General features: G+C 35.9%; 1 protein-coding gene across 10 annotated transcripts in view; it reads right to left on the reverse strand.

The window, feature by feature from the left end:
• The window catches only part of LOC115213110 (thyrotroph embryonic factor), an 84,533-nt gene that overhangs the window by 62,734 nt on the left and 6,696 nt on the right, over positions 1 to 15,103 (reverse strand). For 2 of the 10 annotated variants that reach the window (XM_036504132.1, XM_029782037.2), the window contains exon 1: positions 13,854 to 13,987. Coding sequence is in view for 8 of the 10 variants with exons in the window: in XM_036504135.1 (XP_036360028.1) it covers positions 13,854 to 13,974 (121 nt within the window). In the remaining 2 variants the exon portion in view is untranslated. Of the gene's footprint in view, positions 1 to 13,853; positions 14,002 to 14,232; positions 14,243 to 14,372; positions 14,859 to 15,103 lie in introns of those variants that run through there. The other 8 variants (XM_036504135.1, XM_036504133.1, XM_036504136.1 and 5 more) reach the window with 8 other exon arrangements.

The following is a 15,103-nucleotide window of genomic DNA, read 5'->3' on the forward strand; positions in this document are numbered from 1 at the left end:
GTGTCGGTGGCACGTGTAAAAAGATTCGAGCGAGGTCATTGCCAGTACCACCTGACTGGCCCCCCGTGCAGGTGGCATGTAAAAAGCACCCACTACACTCTCAGAGTGGTTGGCGTTAGGAAGGGCATCCAGCTGTAGAAACTCTGCCAGATCAAGACTGGAGCCTGGTGCAGCCATCTGGTTCGCCAGCCCACAGTCAAAACCGTCCAACCCATGCTAGCATGGAAAACGGACGTTAAACGATGATGATGATGATGATGAAGGATGAGTACAAATGAAGTGAAAAAGCAATTAGATATAACAGAACACTGGCCAATACACACACACACATATGTGAGAGATCTAATCACATTGGTACAGGCATTAAGTAAATATGAATGAGGATTATTGGTAAGGAAGTGTTGTATACTGACAATCAAGGGTGCAGATAACAAAAGAAAAAAGAGACAGAAATACTTGAGAAATAGTTAGCTTTGAGCTGCAGTCTGGTCTTGTAAATATAATGACATGGGACTGAGATACAAAAGATTATATATAACACAGAAAAACATAGACCCATCTAATACAAACTGGCAGACCTAAGCAATCCAAAACCAATATAGAAAATGTAGAGGCACATGGCCTAGTGGTTAGAGCAGCAGACATGCGGTCGAGGGATTGCCTGTTCGAATCTCAGACCGGGCAATGTGTGTGTTTATGAGCGAAACACCTAAGCTCCATGAGGCTCCGGCATAAGTTAATGGCGAACTTCTGCTGACTCTTTCGCCACAACTTTCTCTCACTCTTTCCTCCTGCATCTTGCAGCTCACCTGCGATGGACCAGCATCCCATCCAGGTAGGGAACCTATACGCCAAGAAACTGGGAAACTGACCCTTATGAGCCAGGCAGGGCTCGAGAAGGAACAAACAAAAAAAAAAAAAAAATAGAAAATGAGCGGCAGACCTATACAACCCAAACCAACACAGAAAATGTATGGCAGAGTCATCAACTGAAAACAAAATATAAAGAAGTGTTTATCATGAATTAATCATGTGACAAGATGCAATACTATGATCTGTGTCAGTTGGTTTAAACAAAATAAATTCTATAAACACATGTATTGCAAACTCATATGAACATATTCAAGCTATTAACAGTATATGTAACAATTCAAAGAATTTTTAGCTGCTATAGTTGTCATTGTATATGCAATAACAATGAAATCCACAGCAGCAACACATTATTCTATTCAATGCAATAGACATGGAGCCAAATTTCTGTGACATGGTTATCAATATAAATGATATCCAGTCTTGAAAAAGTAATTAACAGAGCATGGGTTTTGGATTGATAGCATCATTAAAGCATATGACCCAAAAACCCTTGTAATATTTTTTTTCAGTTCTTCATGTTCAGTATTCAAATCCACCCAAGATCAACTTCACTTTTCACTGTACCAGGGTCAATGAAAATAAAGTACCAGCCAAGCACTGTAGTACTTATAATTATTTATTCCTCTCCAACTAAATTTAAAGTCTTGTTGCTCTTGCTTGATGGAGCTGGGGGTCATCCCAGGTTAGTGGCCCCAGAGACATCACCATGCAGAGAGCTAACCTGGTCCACCAGTGCTCTCCATTACTGGTGGTACCATGCCAGCTCCTCTGCATCCTCTAAGGTGATGTTGAGCCTTTGGAGATCTTCTCCAATCACATCTGGCCATCTGGTGTGATGCCTGTCTTGAGGTCTCTTCCAGCCCACATCTGTTGCATCAAATAAAAGTAAAGCTCTTATAGGATGGTCTAGTAGGAGATGGTTAAGAAGTTCAGTTTGCTATCACATAGCCTCAGTTTTGCTCTCAATGAACAATACCTTAGGCGAGTGTCTTCTACAAATAGCCTTAACTCTTTAGCGTTCAGATTATTCTATCAAACATAATGCTTATTGATTCACATTGATTTGAATTAATCATGCATTATCTCATATCTTCAAGATCTTGATGGTGTAATTACTTAATGTAGAATAACATTGTAGGGTAGGTGTGAGAGCCTGGATCTGGTCAGTTTGAACATAAAACAGATTAACTATTTTGGCCGGATATGGCCGGTTTAAATACTAAAGGGTTAAGTCAAGGCAAAACAAGTGAAATTTGATACATAGAAACTGTAGAAAACCATTATAAGTGTGTGTGTGTGTGTGTGTGTGTGTGTGTGTGTGTGTGTGTGTGTCTGTTTCTCTGCACTGAGATTGTTTCAGCAGTATTAACAATTATTTGTCTCCCATGAACAATATACCTTCAATTCAGTTATTCAACATGGAAAAAAAGAACTTAGCTTGAAAACAAGAGAACAAAAGGTTAGCCTCATCAGGAAGGACATCAGCCATAGAATATCTAAAGTCAGAAGTCTCATATAACTGATACAAACATGGGGAAAAAAATGGATGCAAAAACATTGATGCGCGCATGCACACACACACACGCACACACACACACACATTATCTTTCAGTCAAAAGAGAAAGCAGTGTCCATGACTCTTTACAGGGCTCCAAGTCAGGTGTGAAGTAAAACAGGAAGATCTTCGAAGATGACAATGTTACAGTGACTGTGAACTCTGCTCGATATTGTGTGATGTCAGAGACTTTTCTGAAACTAAAATTAAATGAACTTGACGATACGGACAATGTGTGGTTACAACAGGATGAGGCAACGGCCCACACTTGTCGATATATGATAGGGATTTTGAGGGAGGTGTTCTCCGGTGACATCAGTTAGCCTGCCCAATCACCTAATTTGAACCCATGTGATCTTTTTTCTGTAGGGGTACATGAAATCAGAGGTATACACTCATTGTTCTCGATCTTTTGAAGAATTAAAAGATGACATTCATCAAGAACTTGCTGCCAATCTACATGAAATGACCCATCAAGTTATAGACAACTTTTGTGAACACCTTTGACAATGTGTGGACAGTGACAGCACCCACTTGACCGATTTAATTCTTAAAACCAAATGAAACAAAATGGCACTATATATACATTTTGTAAATAAAAGCACATTTTTCGTTCGTTACTCTATTTCACTTTTAGTACACCTAACATGTTAAATCATTTTGCCGCACCCCGTATATATGCATACATATACATATATATATATATATATATATATATGTATATATATATATATATATATGGTGGTTGTCTACTCCTTATGCAGTGTTTGACCACCTCCTGTATCTACACATTAGCACCATCATGGCATCTAATGTGGCTTTTTAAACCAGACAATGCTCTGAAAAGATACCCACATAGATTGCACCTCCAATTTGGACTACCAAGAGCTGCAGAAATATACATACAGATATTCATATATATATATATATATATATACACACACACACATATACATATATATATATACATATGTATATATACACACACACACACAAATATATATATAATTAATATCTGAGCGAGGCATAAACAGTAGCTGCATGACACCGTGAAGTATATTTGCCCCCTAAATATGGCTTGGTAAAAGGATACATATATTTGCATTGAGAACTACTTCCCATTGCCAACCAGTGGTTGTCACACGCAGATGATGGGTCAGTACCCAGACACTCGGGTGCGTGTGTATCACGTCAAGCAGGAGATGAGAAAGATGACTTCCCTATGCAAATACTTATAGAGCACAGTAAGTGTGTCAATAGCCAGCTGGGGGAATGTCTTCATGGGGCTATAAGCTACAGTAGCATCAACCCTTTAGGATTAGCCACATTTAGGTGGCAAATAGACTTCATATATATATATCAAACTATATTAATTTTATCTTCCTTCAGTCACCATACACAATCATCCAAAAACATTGAATGTCTCTTACTGATTCTCTTGAAGCTGGTGACATGGTCACGATAATGATTCTTAAATGAAGCAACTGTCTGCCCAATATAAACATATGGTCCTCCTGTTGTGTGCACAGTACATTTAAATACAAGATTTGTACTCATACAGATGTTCATCAATGGGCATTTTGATTTTTTTCTGCACGAGCATTTATCATATTTATTTGTATATATGGCAGTTCTGACTTCATTTTCCAACGTTGTTACTGTGTTAGCTATATCATAAGAATTTCTACTATTATAATTTGGCCGTAATTGGTGCTTTTCATTGTGGTTTACATCTCCTTTGTTGGTATTTAGATACGTATGTTCACTAGATCCAGTAGGTGAGTTATTGAACTGTTGTGACATTTTGAGTGTGTGTGTGTATAGGAAGGTATGTATGTTATCAACATTTTGCACCCTTGTTTTTGCATAGCAGTATGTATTGGACAGGAGTTCACACTGTGTCTTGCTACTTGTCATTCTCCTTTACAACAAAAACAGCCAATATTTTGTAGTTGTGCAGGTGGCACATAAAAAACACCATCTGAGCATGGCTGTTGCCAGTACTGCCCGACTGGCCCTCGTGCCGGTGGCGCGTAAAAGCACTCACTACACTCTTGGAGAGGTTGGCATTACGAAGAGCATCCAGCTGTAGAAATTCTGCCAGATCAAGATTGGAGCCTGGTGCAGCCATCTGGTTCGCCAGTCCTCAGTCAAATCGTCCAACCCATGCTAGCATGGAAAGCGGATGTTAAACGATGGTGATGATGATGCAAGTCAAGTTTGTTTTTGGCATGTATTTACAAAACAAAAACAAAACAATATATGTGTCAAGTGTTTCACTTTAGAAATATAAATATTTCATGCTTTTAAATAAAGAGGAATTTATCATAAACCAAAATGAAACTTGTTGGTTCTTGCTATTTTGCTTTGATACCATAATCTAATACCAATAGAATCTCATTTTAATACAATATAGCTAATGTACACTGAATACTTTTGTAAAAAGAAATCTGCACTTTTCTTTTCTTTCATCCTGGAGGACAAAGTACGAAAGTGAATCTCTCATTAAAATAACTTTAAAAGTATAATTTTTTTTTACCCAGACTGTCAGACTCTCAGAGCTGAGAAACGGGATACTGTGCTGTTCATGCCCTTCTAGACAGCATGAACAATGTAATGGGAAAAGGGACAGCTCTATGAGTTTTGTTACCTTATTATGACATCTTGTAATTAACAACAATAGTTTTGTTTTATATATCATATATTTTACACACAACTGGCACTGCATGACATTATCTTCACCAGTCGATTTGAGCTCACAATGATTTTGGCAATTCTGGCAGGATCACTTCCTCCAGTAGTGCCCAAGCAGCATTGATGCTACAAAGGAACGTCCAGGTACTTTTGGTCCAAATCGCAGCATGATCCATACCTTCCTTTTAACCATGCAGTCACCATATCTCCAAACCAAGGATGGCTGCAAACAACCCAAAGATTGCTTCATTTTACTGATACTGACTCCCTCTGCACTTCCTCTAAACCAAGAGGATACTGTCAGTTGAACTACAGACACTATCACCACACTTCCATTGGCAGTACTGCAAACTATATTATTCCTGTGACTCATACAGCTCCCTCTATTCTTCATATTTTAGGCATTTCTTATCATGTGCACACCTCAACTATACCTCCTCACACATGAAATTTTTGTCAAGTCATTTTATACTATAAAGTTGGGACACAGCCTTGTTATTGCAATATAGCTTGTGAACACAGGCACTTCCTCCAAATCCACCTGTACTTTCCAGTCATTAGCACCATTCAAGGTTTTCTTTTCTATCGTTTATGCTCCTTCATTGCCCTTCCATGCCTTATTTGTAGAAAACAAGATACAATTTGGTGTTGATTCTCAATGCTACTGCATTGCCGTTTGAGTTATGGAGGCACATGGCTTAGTGGTTAGGGTACTGGATTTGTGATTGTAAAATTGTGGTTTCAATTCCAGAGGATCAGGTGCTGTATTGTATTATTGAGCAAGATACTTCATTCATGTTGCTCCAGTCCACTCAGCTGACAAAAATGAGTAATCCTGCAATGGACTGCCGTTCTGTCCAGGTAGGGAAAAAACAGGCCATGTAACCAGCCCTTATGAGTCAGTATGACTTGAGAAGGTAACTTTACTTTTTTTTTATTACTTTATTGGCCATTTTAGTGCAATAACAAGGATATTCAGTACTTGGCTCTGCTACCACAAATATTCCACCAAAGAAAATATGCCAGCTGTCAAAAGCTCCAATAATGAATAACCTTCACACTGATGACAGTTGTGTCACAGTATTCCCACCGTTTAAAACTGACAAAAGAATGCAATCACATCATTCACCAACCTCAGAAGGAATTGCAACCTGGCTAGTTCTAATCTCCATGACAGCTTCTTTCAGTCAAAAGTTTCCCATGCTAACCATACACTGTCTTCTCAAACCCATTGCTTCTGTTACATACTTGTATTCTTTAATCTGACAAAAATATATCAGGTCTTGTTATCTTGCCTGTTACTCTAGCAGCATATTTGTCCCAATTTGCCATGTGTGTTTTGCACAACAATCAAGAGTGATCTATACCACTTCAAGAGTTTTCAAGCTTTCTTTCTTGCCAATATTACTAGCTGGGTCACTTGAACAATGATGCCTATAAAATTTAAAAACAGCAATATGGCAGCAACCTTTTGCAACTTTACATTCTCCACCAACCATGTTACTGATAGTTGGAATTTTGAAGTGGCACTATTGAGTTTGACTGCTGTGAAGAATGTGAAGCAACATTGGTAGGAACTAGCTACAAGGCATTCCTAATTCCCTCCCCTGTTGTCAGTGCTATCTTATGCACTTGGAGTAGTCATAAGAACCTCTAACAAAGGCTTCTTGCATAACACAACTAGCACTTTGCTGCCAAACTGCAGTTGTCTGTAACAGCAGGTATGGCCTATAGTTAATAAAGCCACTTTCTGGCTCATGGTTGAAGGTTTATTCCCACTGTGAATGCCGTCAGTTGGTATCTTTTACTATAACAGCAGGTAGATTGACCAATGCCTTATGGGAGAAATTTAATAGTTGGAAACTGAAAGCCCATTGTGTATATGTACATACAAATATATTACATGTGTATGTGTGTGTGTGTGCCTGCATGTGCATACACACATTGTAAAAAACGTGTGTCACCATTCATACAGACAGTGTAGTTTCTTTGCAATCTTCCTTGAAAGCATATCCATACTGTTATTTCATAGACCAAGGGAAATATTAGCTTACTTGGAAACAAGTGTGGTGGGTTGGTGACAAGAAGAGAAACTAGTTGTAGGAAAAAAAAATCTGCTTCAATGAAGTTATCATCTAACTCATGCAAGCACGGGAAACTGAACATTAAAATGATGATGAAGATGATAATGATAATATACATTAATTAAGAAGTGGCTGTTTCCATGACTTTTTGAAGACTATTTTTGCCCAAGGAAATTAATGCAGTTGATATTGCAGTAAACGGAGTCACTAGAAATCTAGAGAGGGACTTGGAACAGTGGCAGGTTTGGAGAAGGAGATATGCACACCGTAGATGACAATTTGGAATGGTGAGTGGGGGTAGCATAAAGCCAGCCATTTTGAGGAGGTGAGGGCACTGCAGCAGCCATTGAAGATGTTTTTATTATGAATTTCACCTAGTTCAGCATTTCCCAAACCATATGGTCCAGTGACTGTTATCAACTTCCAGGGAAAAAAATTTACAGAACACCAGGAAACATAAAATAATTGTCATAACTCTTACTCTTTACTCTTTTACTTGTTTCAGTCATTTGACTGCGGCCATGCTGGAGCACCGCCTTTAGTCGAGCAAATCGACCCCAGGACTTATTCTTTGTAAGCCCAGTACTTATTCTATCGGTCTCTTTTGCCGAACCGCTAAGTGACGGGGACGTAAACACACCAGCATCGGTTGTCAAGCAATGCTAGAGGGACAAACACAGACACACAAACTATAGCAGAAGACACTTGCCCAAGATGCCACGCAGTGGGACTGAACCCGGAACCATGTGGTTGGTTAGCAAGCTACTTACCACACAGCCACTCCTGCGCCTAAGAACTACAAAAGTGTTCAAAATTTAGTTTATTCAGTTGACTAGTTAGTCTATGCGTGGAATGTACCCTAAAATTCTACAGGGTGAGCTCTCAGGTGACACCTGTAATGCAGGCACAGCAATGATCACTGTGTGTATAAACACATAATAGTAAGTGCTAGTTCTGTGAATACAGACAGCATATTGGTAATTTGGCCACATATTTTCCATTTATTGAAAGTGCAAAAATAATCCTGAAGCACCTTTAATTTGCTTGACCTAAACTAACATGCTTATTGATCTATCATTATCAAATCAAGGTTTGTTCTAATTTATTTATCAAGACTACTTATTGATTTTTTTCTAATATATTTTTCAGGAAGTACTTCTCTATTTTCAATAAAGAAAACTGGCTAAGGTGATAAAACAGCAGTTTGACTAATGTCCAAGTAAATATATCTGTAATAAAAAATTAAGAGAAGAGAAGAACTGAAGTAAAACTATTTGAACCAGTACATATTGTGACATACATTTAAAGTTTGGTTTTAATGACACTAGTAATAATAATCATTTATTTACAATACCAAATTATCAAACGATGTCATGTGATTATCAAAACTAATTTTTGGATAACCAACATCCTAAATACTTGAATAAGCCAATAGGATTTTTAGTAAATAAGATTGATTTATGTTCTGCCAAAAAAAAAAAAATTTTAATTTAAAAAATAGAAATAAGTGCACTTTGGCATTTTATGAAGTTTCAAACCTGACAACCAAGATGAAGTATCCACATAATTATTGGGGGAAAAGTTAATGTCAGTATTGAAAATGTAACATCTCTTCTTCATTATTTAACATCCATTTTTCATGCTGGTATTGGATGGACAGTTTGACAAGCTGGCAAGCCAGAGGACAGCACCAGTCTCCACTGTCTGCTTTGGCATGGTTTTTATGGATGGATGCCCTTCCTAATGCCAATCATTTTACAGAGTGAACTGGGTGTTTTTTTACATGGCATCAGCACTGGGGAGGTCCATTTTGGCATAGTTTTCACAGCTGGATGCCCTTTCTAACATCAACCATTTTACAGACAGGACTGGATGCTTTTTAAGTAATGTTTTAGAAAGGGTACTATTGGAACATAGGCAATGGAGCAAGGCAATGTCAACAATGAATCGTTCCAGAGAATCCAAACAGTAACGCCAATCCATAAGTGCACTGCTGTATATGTGTCCCTTAATTGTGAACTGTTCAAGTATGTGTGGACTTTAAACTAGCAGGATTAATATCCTCTTTTACATTGTGAATTGCAAAATGTTGTGAAAAGAAAACATTTTAAACAATTGTTTGAATTAAGAAATGAAATTGTTTCGATATCAACATCAACTTTTAAAGGAAGATAGTTTTTGATTAGTTATATACAACAGGTGGCCAATTAAGTGACATAAGGCTTAAATGAATTAAAATCTAAATTTACATGGAACAAAGATAGATGCTTCTATTAAAGTTCATGAGAAAACGGGAGTAAATCAACAATGACTTTGTGGAAGCAACAAGTTCTAAACGAACATTTCAAGTCCTTTGCAGCATAATTTGATTTTTTTTTTTTTTTTTTTTGGAAAATCATTCTAAAATATATTTAAAATTACATATATAACTTCTGCATCAAGCGAAGTTTAATAAAAATTTTAACGAATAATTTTCTTCAAATTCATGCTTACAAAGTGTGACGAAAATAAAGAAATGCACAGTTAAATGAACAGCAAGTGGATTCTTGCACTGAACTTTCATGCAACACTGCACTGAAGTAACTATTCCAGAACATCTGCCAAATTAATTATTGTATATAAATAAGAAAGTAGTGTGATTTTTTAAAACTCTTCCTGATGTACGAACTGTTATGATGACAGTAAACATAATCATTCACATCAATATGTGAAATTATTTCTTGCATTCTTCCATTTACCCAATTTCTTCCATAAATAAATGCATGTCTAATTTTATATTGCAATTTAAAACTTCGTAGTCCAATAAGTTGTAGAATTTAATTGCGTTCATTTATTTCTAATTAGCAGACATAAAAAAATCATGGTCAACATAAGTATACTTGGATAAAAATTATAAATAGGTGAAACAAAATATTGTTATTTAAGGCTTTATTATTAACTGTGAGAAATAATTGTTTTTATTGGGATTTTTGACTTAGAAATCCTCTAATTTATTAGCGTACACAGCGTATTTAATATAATCCTTTTCACATATAAAAATGTTGGCATTCTGGGCCACAACAATAAATAATAAACAAAAAGAAAGGACGAAAAAAGAGAATAACTAGAAAAAAGTGACACCGAAGAATTTACGTCGCTAAACTACATTTTAACCAATTAATTCTTTGATTCAAAGGCAAAAACCTTGTAAACAGCTTTTTCTAAGAACACTGCTTCTAAAAAGCTGCGATTATGGAATGACAAGACGAAACGGAGTGGTGGGGGAAAGCCGACATATTTTTTATTATTCCAAATTATAATTTTAAGCAAAATATAACAGAAAAGTCTGCAAGGAATAAGGCATGTTTAATTTAAAATAGGTTTGATGATCAAGTGAATGAATGACAGAAATAAGTTAACCTATATACGTAGTGAAGCGGCTTCAGGACGTCAGTCACGTGTTTTAGTTTACACGCACCAAGCAGCTTGGTACTCATGTACTCAGCTGGAAACTGTAAGTAAATCTTTGCTCGCGTGCGCGCAACACACACACACGCATATACGAGTATAAGTTTTTTTATATATGTATACGCAGTAAAATAAATTCATTCGTTGTATATTTATACATACACATATAGTCGTATCTACTTTTTAGATATAAACAAATTCACACAGATCTATTAGATATATATAATACGCAATATACATTATACAAGTGTGTGTATATGTGCATCTGCTTATAGAGGTAAACAGTTAAATAAATGCGTACATATACACAACATATATAAATGCATCTGCTTATTGAAATGAACATAGTTAAATTCACACGCATATAAGAATGTACATACACACATATTCACAAACGGCTCATGATTCTTAAAATCGACCCAAATATCTGACAGGTATCTTATCGGCTCCGGGCAGACGTCGTCCTAGGTGGGATTTGAATTTAGCGTCTAGGTATTTATCCTATCGTCTAACGAGTCTAGCAATCCACAGCTGACTTATTTACAAATTCCAGAAAGATGAGTGTAAAGCAGCCTTTTGCGTGATTCGAACTCGGAATGTAAAGGGACGTAACTATTTGGAGCAAGGTATTTAGTCCGGCATTCCTCCATTTCTCCCTTCCACCACCCACACACTTATGGTGACACGGTTTTAACCATATATTTGTGGATAGAGTCGGGATGAAGAAATCTATATTATCATTAGTGTCTGTCTCCCACCAACACCCGTTCCCTTTTTCACAAACACAACCATCATCGTCAAAATACACAACAAATATTTGGCAATTAAAGTATAAAAATCATTTAATATTCTAGATATTTTAAGAATAATAATTAAACAGCTAATTAGTGCTAATATAGATTTCTGAAAACAAATGTATAGTTTTAATTTTTCTTTACTTTTTATTTCACATTAATTTAATCAGACTATCATTAGGAATTTATGCCAAAAACATTTTAATTTCCGATTTTGTATTCATTGATAAAGCTCAGGCGAAAATTGTATAAGAAAACATAAGGTTTGAGTTGAACCCCGCCCCCAAAACCCCCACTAAACTAAATTCGGTCAAAACCCAATAATAACGAGTCTCAGAGCATTTGCTGTGGGTTTAAATCGAACTTTTCGGAAAAGAGCACCCGGAAAACTACATCAGCAATTCAGTTTCTGCCCCCGATTGTAGACATTTTCTTCCCACGAATATCATTTCTGCCTTGTTCCTTTTGGTGAGGTTGTGTCAACTTATTAAATCATTTGAGAAAGGGATAAAGTTTAGTTTAGTATAACAGTGGCACTGAACCTGTACGATGCAAATAACACTTTTGAAACAGGCGACTAAGTTGGAAGAGAAGATATTTAACGAAATACTTGGTGAATATGTTCAGCAAAGACAATGGAAATTCTACACATATCCAGAAATACCAAAGATCTCAAGCAAGAGGGGACAGATAAATGCTTAAATACTCAAGTCACAAGACCAACATAACCTATAAAAAAAAACCATTGCATGCATCCCTTATTAACATAGTATTCCAATCAAACAGCTTTACTCAGAGATCAAAAGGATGTTTCTTATTCCTAATATGTGCATTATACAGGTACAATACTAATAAAGACCAATTCAAACAATAATTCGAAAAAGTATAGAGTGGGTGTTTCACAACATCCCTTCCAAATAAAATAGTTGACTTCCTTTCGTACGTACGTCTGCTAGACAATAATGAAGGAACGGATTCTATAATCCCGAATTCCCGCAAGACATTTGGCAACGCAAAATTCTGAAACAGTATCTGAACACAGGTACAACATAGACTTTAAGGGACACAACAATATATTGATTACGAAGCTTCCTTGCAGACAAAAAAAAAATCACTATCAAGGGCACTGAGTGAAAGCTAACTTTAATGACATTTCAATATGTAATGCTGAACTATCTAGTTTTTTCAATAGTAATATGTTTTGCATTCAAAATCATCAAATCGGCAATTCATTCTTTAAAAAAGAGGACTTGAAATCTTGGTTCATTGAGGATAAATCTTATGTATAGAATACAACTTAAAGAAATATTAAGCTTTGATAGTTTCTAAAAAGAACCCAATCATCTGTACCGAAGATTAAAAAAAAAAAAAATCAAATTTGTCAAAATCCACGTTAGTGACAATTAAAGTGGGAGGATCAATGATCGGAAACTCCAGGCAAAACTTTGTTGTAAGTCTCAGAAGTTCGGGTGCACGTGGCAAGGAAACTAAATAAGGAAACTTCTTGCAAAGGAAAACCAATTTCGAATTTATATAAGTCTAAATTGGTATAAATGTACATGAGATTGTTAGTAAAACTTTCGTGTTTGGTCGTCTGAAGGAAGAAGTGGTTGTACCCTTGCCTTTTGCAAGCCCTCCATGAGCGATGAGGTCAACTCCCAAAATCTGCAGGACATGCTCAGAGAAAGTTTCCTTGCTTCAATAATTTCGATTGGCGCCGTGGAATGCGATCCAATAGAATATCCGAAAATGGGGAGCTCCAAGCAGCAAAAAAGTTCCCCGATACAACTGCCCGAAGATCAAGGCATCTCAATCCAGAAACAACTGGACTGTTTTCATCTGTTATTCCAACAACCACCGCACTTTAGAAATCCCACGCTTAAATCACTGTCAATCGAAATTGATATTCTGTATAAGTTGAAGGACTTAACACTAGTTTTCTTGACCTCTAAGTTCTATCCATTATCCCACTTCTTCTAAATTTTATTTTATTGTTTTTAGTAACCGCTGTCAACTAATAAATATTATTATTATTTTCCATTTTATACTCTTCATCTTAATTATTTTGCAATATTTACCTTACAACCAACAACTTGAGTTTGTTAAAATGGTCACAGTAAAGAAACAGAATAAGGAAGAGGAAAATTCTAACAAAAAGATTAAATTAAAATCTTTCGCAGTCTATATGTTTAATATAATCTGGATTTATAAACACAAACTTAACTGAGTTATAAAAACTAGAAGAAAAAATATAGAAGGGCAGTGGCCTTAACAAGAATTATCGATTTAACGTATCACATTTTGAAGAAACAAAAAAAGATGCTGTTATTGTCGATATTAATGATGATGACGATAGTAATAATTCAAAATGTTATTCAATTTAGAGGCAATTTTAGATAAACTTACCGGCTACGTTAGGCTGTTCCCCTTTTTTCTTTGAAGCAGTGACATTGGCACCCGGAAAATCCTGTTTCTCGAGGAGGTCCTTCAAACTGAGACCACGGGCAGATGTCAGGTTGCTGGTCATAGTTGGATCGACGGCCGGACTAATATGGACAAAAACAGAAGTAAGAACAACAAACACACGATTTCAAGTGACTGAAAATTTTGTTAAGTTGAACATTTGACAAGAATTATAGCAAAAGAACTGAAACAATATATCTGAGAATAATCTTTCTTTTACATCCTATGCTCTAAACGTGTTGATATATATATAATCTGTATATATGGATATATATATATATATGTGCACATTTACACCAAGCACATTCTATGCACATGTTCGTGTATATATACATATATCTAAATATTTGAGTAAATACACATTTATATATAAATATATTTACATTTACACATAAACTCTACAACCGATTATTATATGTAAACACATACACACATGTGTCTTCTTTTATATTACATACATACCAGTTTCAGCCTTTCATTTCATAATAGAAAATTACTGTTGTTTATAAATAGTAAAGTTTTCGCACCTATATATATATGTGTGTGTGTTTGAATGAATCGGAATAAATGTTTAAATTTGTCCAGGTATCTGAAAAGCAGTGGTTTCAGTACATACACGCAAGATTTCTTTCAATAAAGCTTTCCACGGGAAGATGTAGACAATTGAAAGGTAGAATCTCGTTTAGGTCTAAGTTATTTTCAATTGATTGGAGCTTGTAGTAAATGTGCCTTCGCTTTACCACCAAGATTGTGTGTATGTGTACGGTAGTGTGTGTGTATGCGCACTTGCGCGCGTGTGTATCTATGAATGTATGCGGACTTGCGCGTGTGTATGTGAGCGTGTGTGTATTTAGAGAAGCGTCTACTCTTTCTCTGTGTGTCTATGTGTGTGGTTAATTCAGAGCAGTGCTCTTACAAGTACCAACTATATGAATACCGCATTTAAGCTCTGTACGTATGTAAGCGAGGATTACATGTGTATGTGTCTGTACATATATCTATATCTATCTATCTATCTATCTATCTATCTATCTATCTATCTATATATATATATATTATATATATATATATATATATATATATATATATATATATATATATATAATATATATATATATGTGTGTGTGTGTGTGTGTATGTATGTGTATATATATATATATATATATATATTCGAGGGTGTATTATACGTCCTA

This window comes from Octopus sinensis, linkage group LG6, assembly GCF_006345805.1.
Source record: "Octopus sinensis linkage group LG6, ASM634580v1, whole genome shotgun sequence".
In the NCBI taxonomy this organism is placed as follows: Eukaryota; Metazoa; Mollusca; class Cephalopoda; order Octopoda; family Octopodidae; genus Octopus; species Octopus sinensis.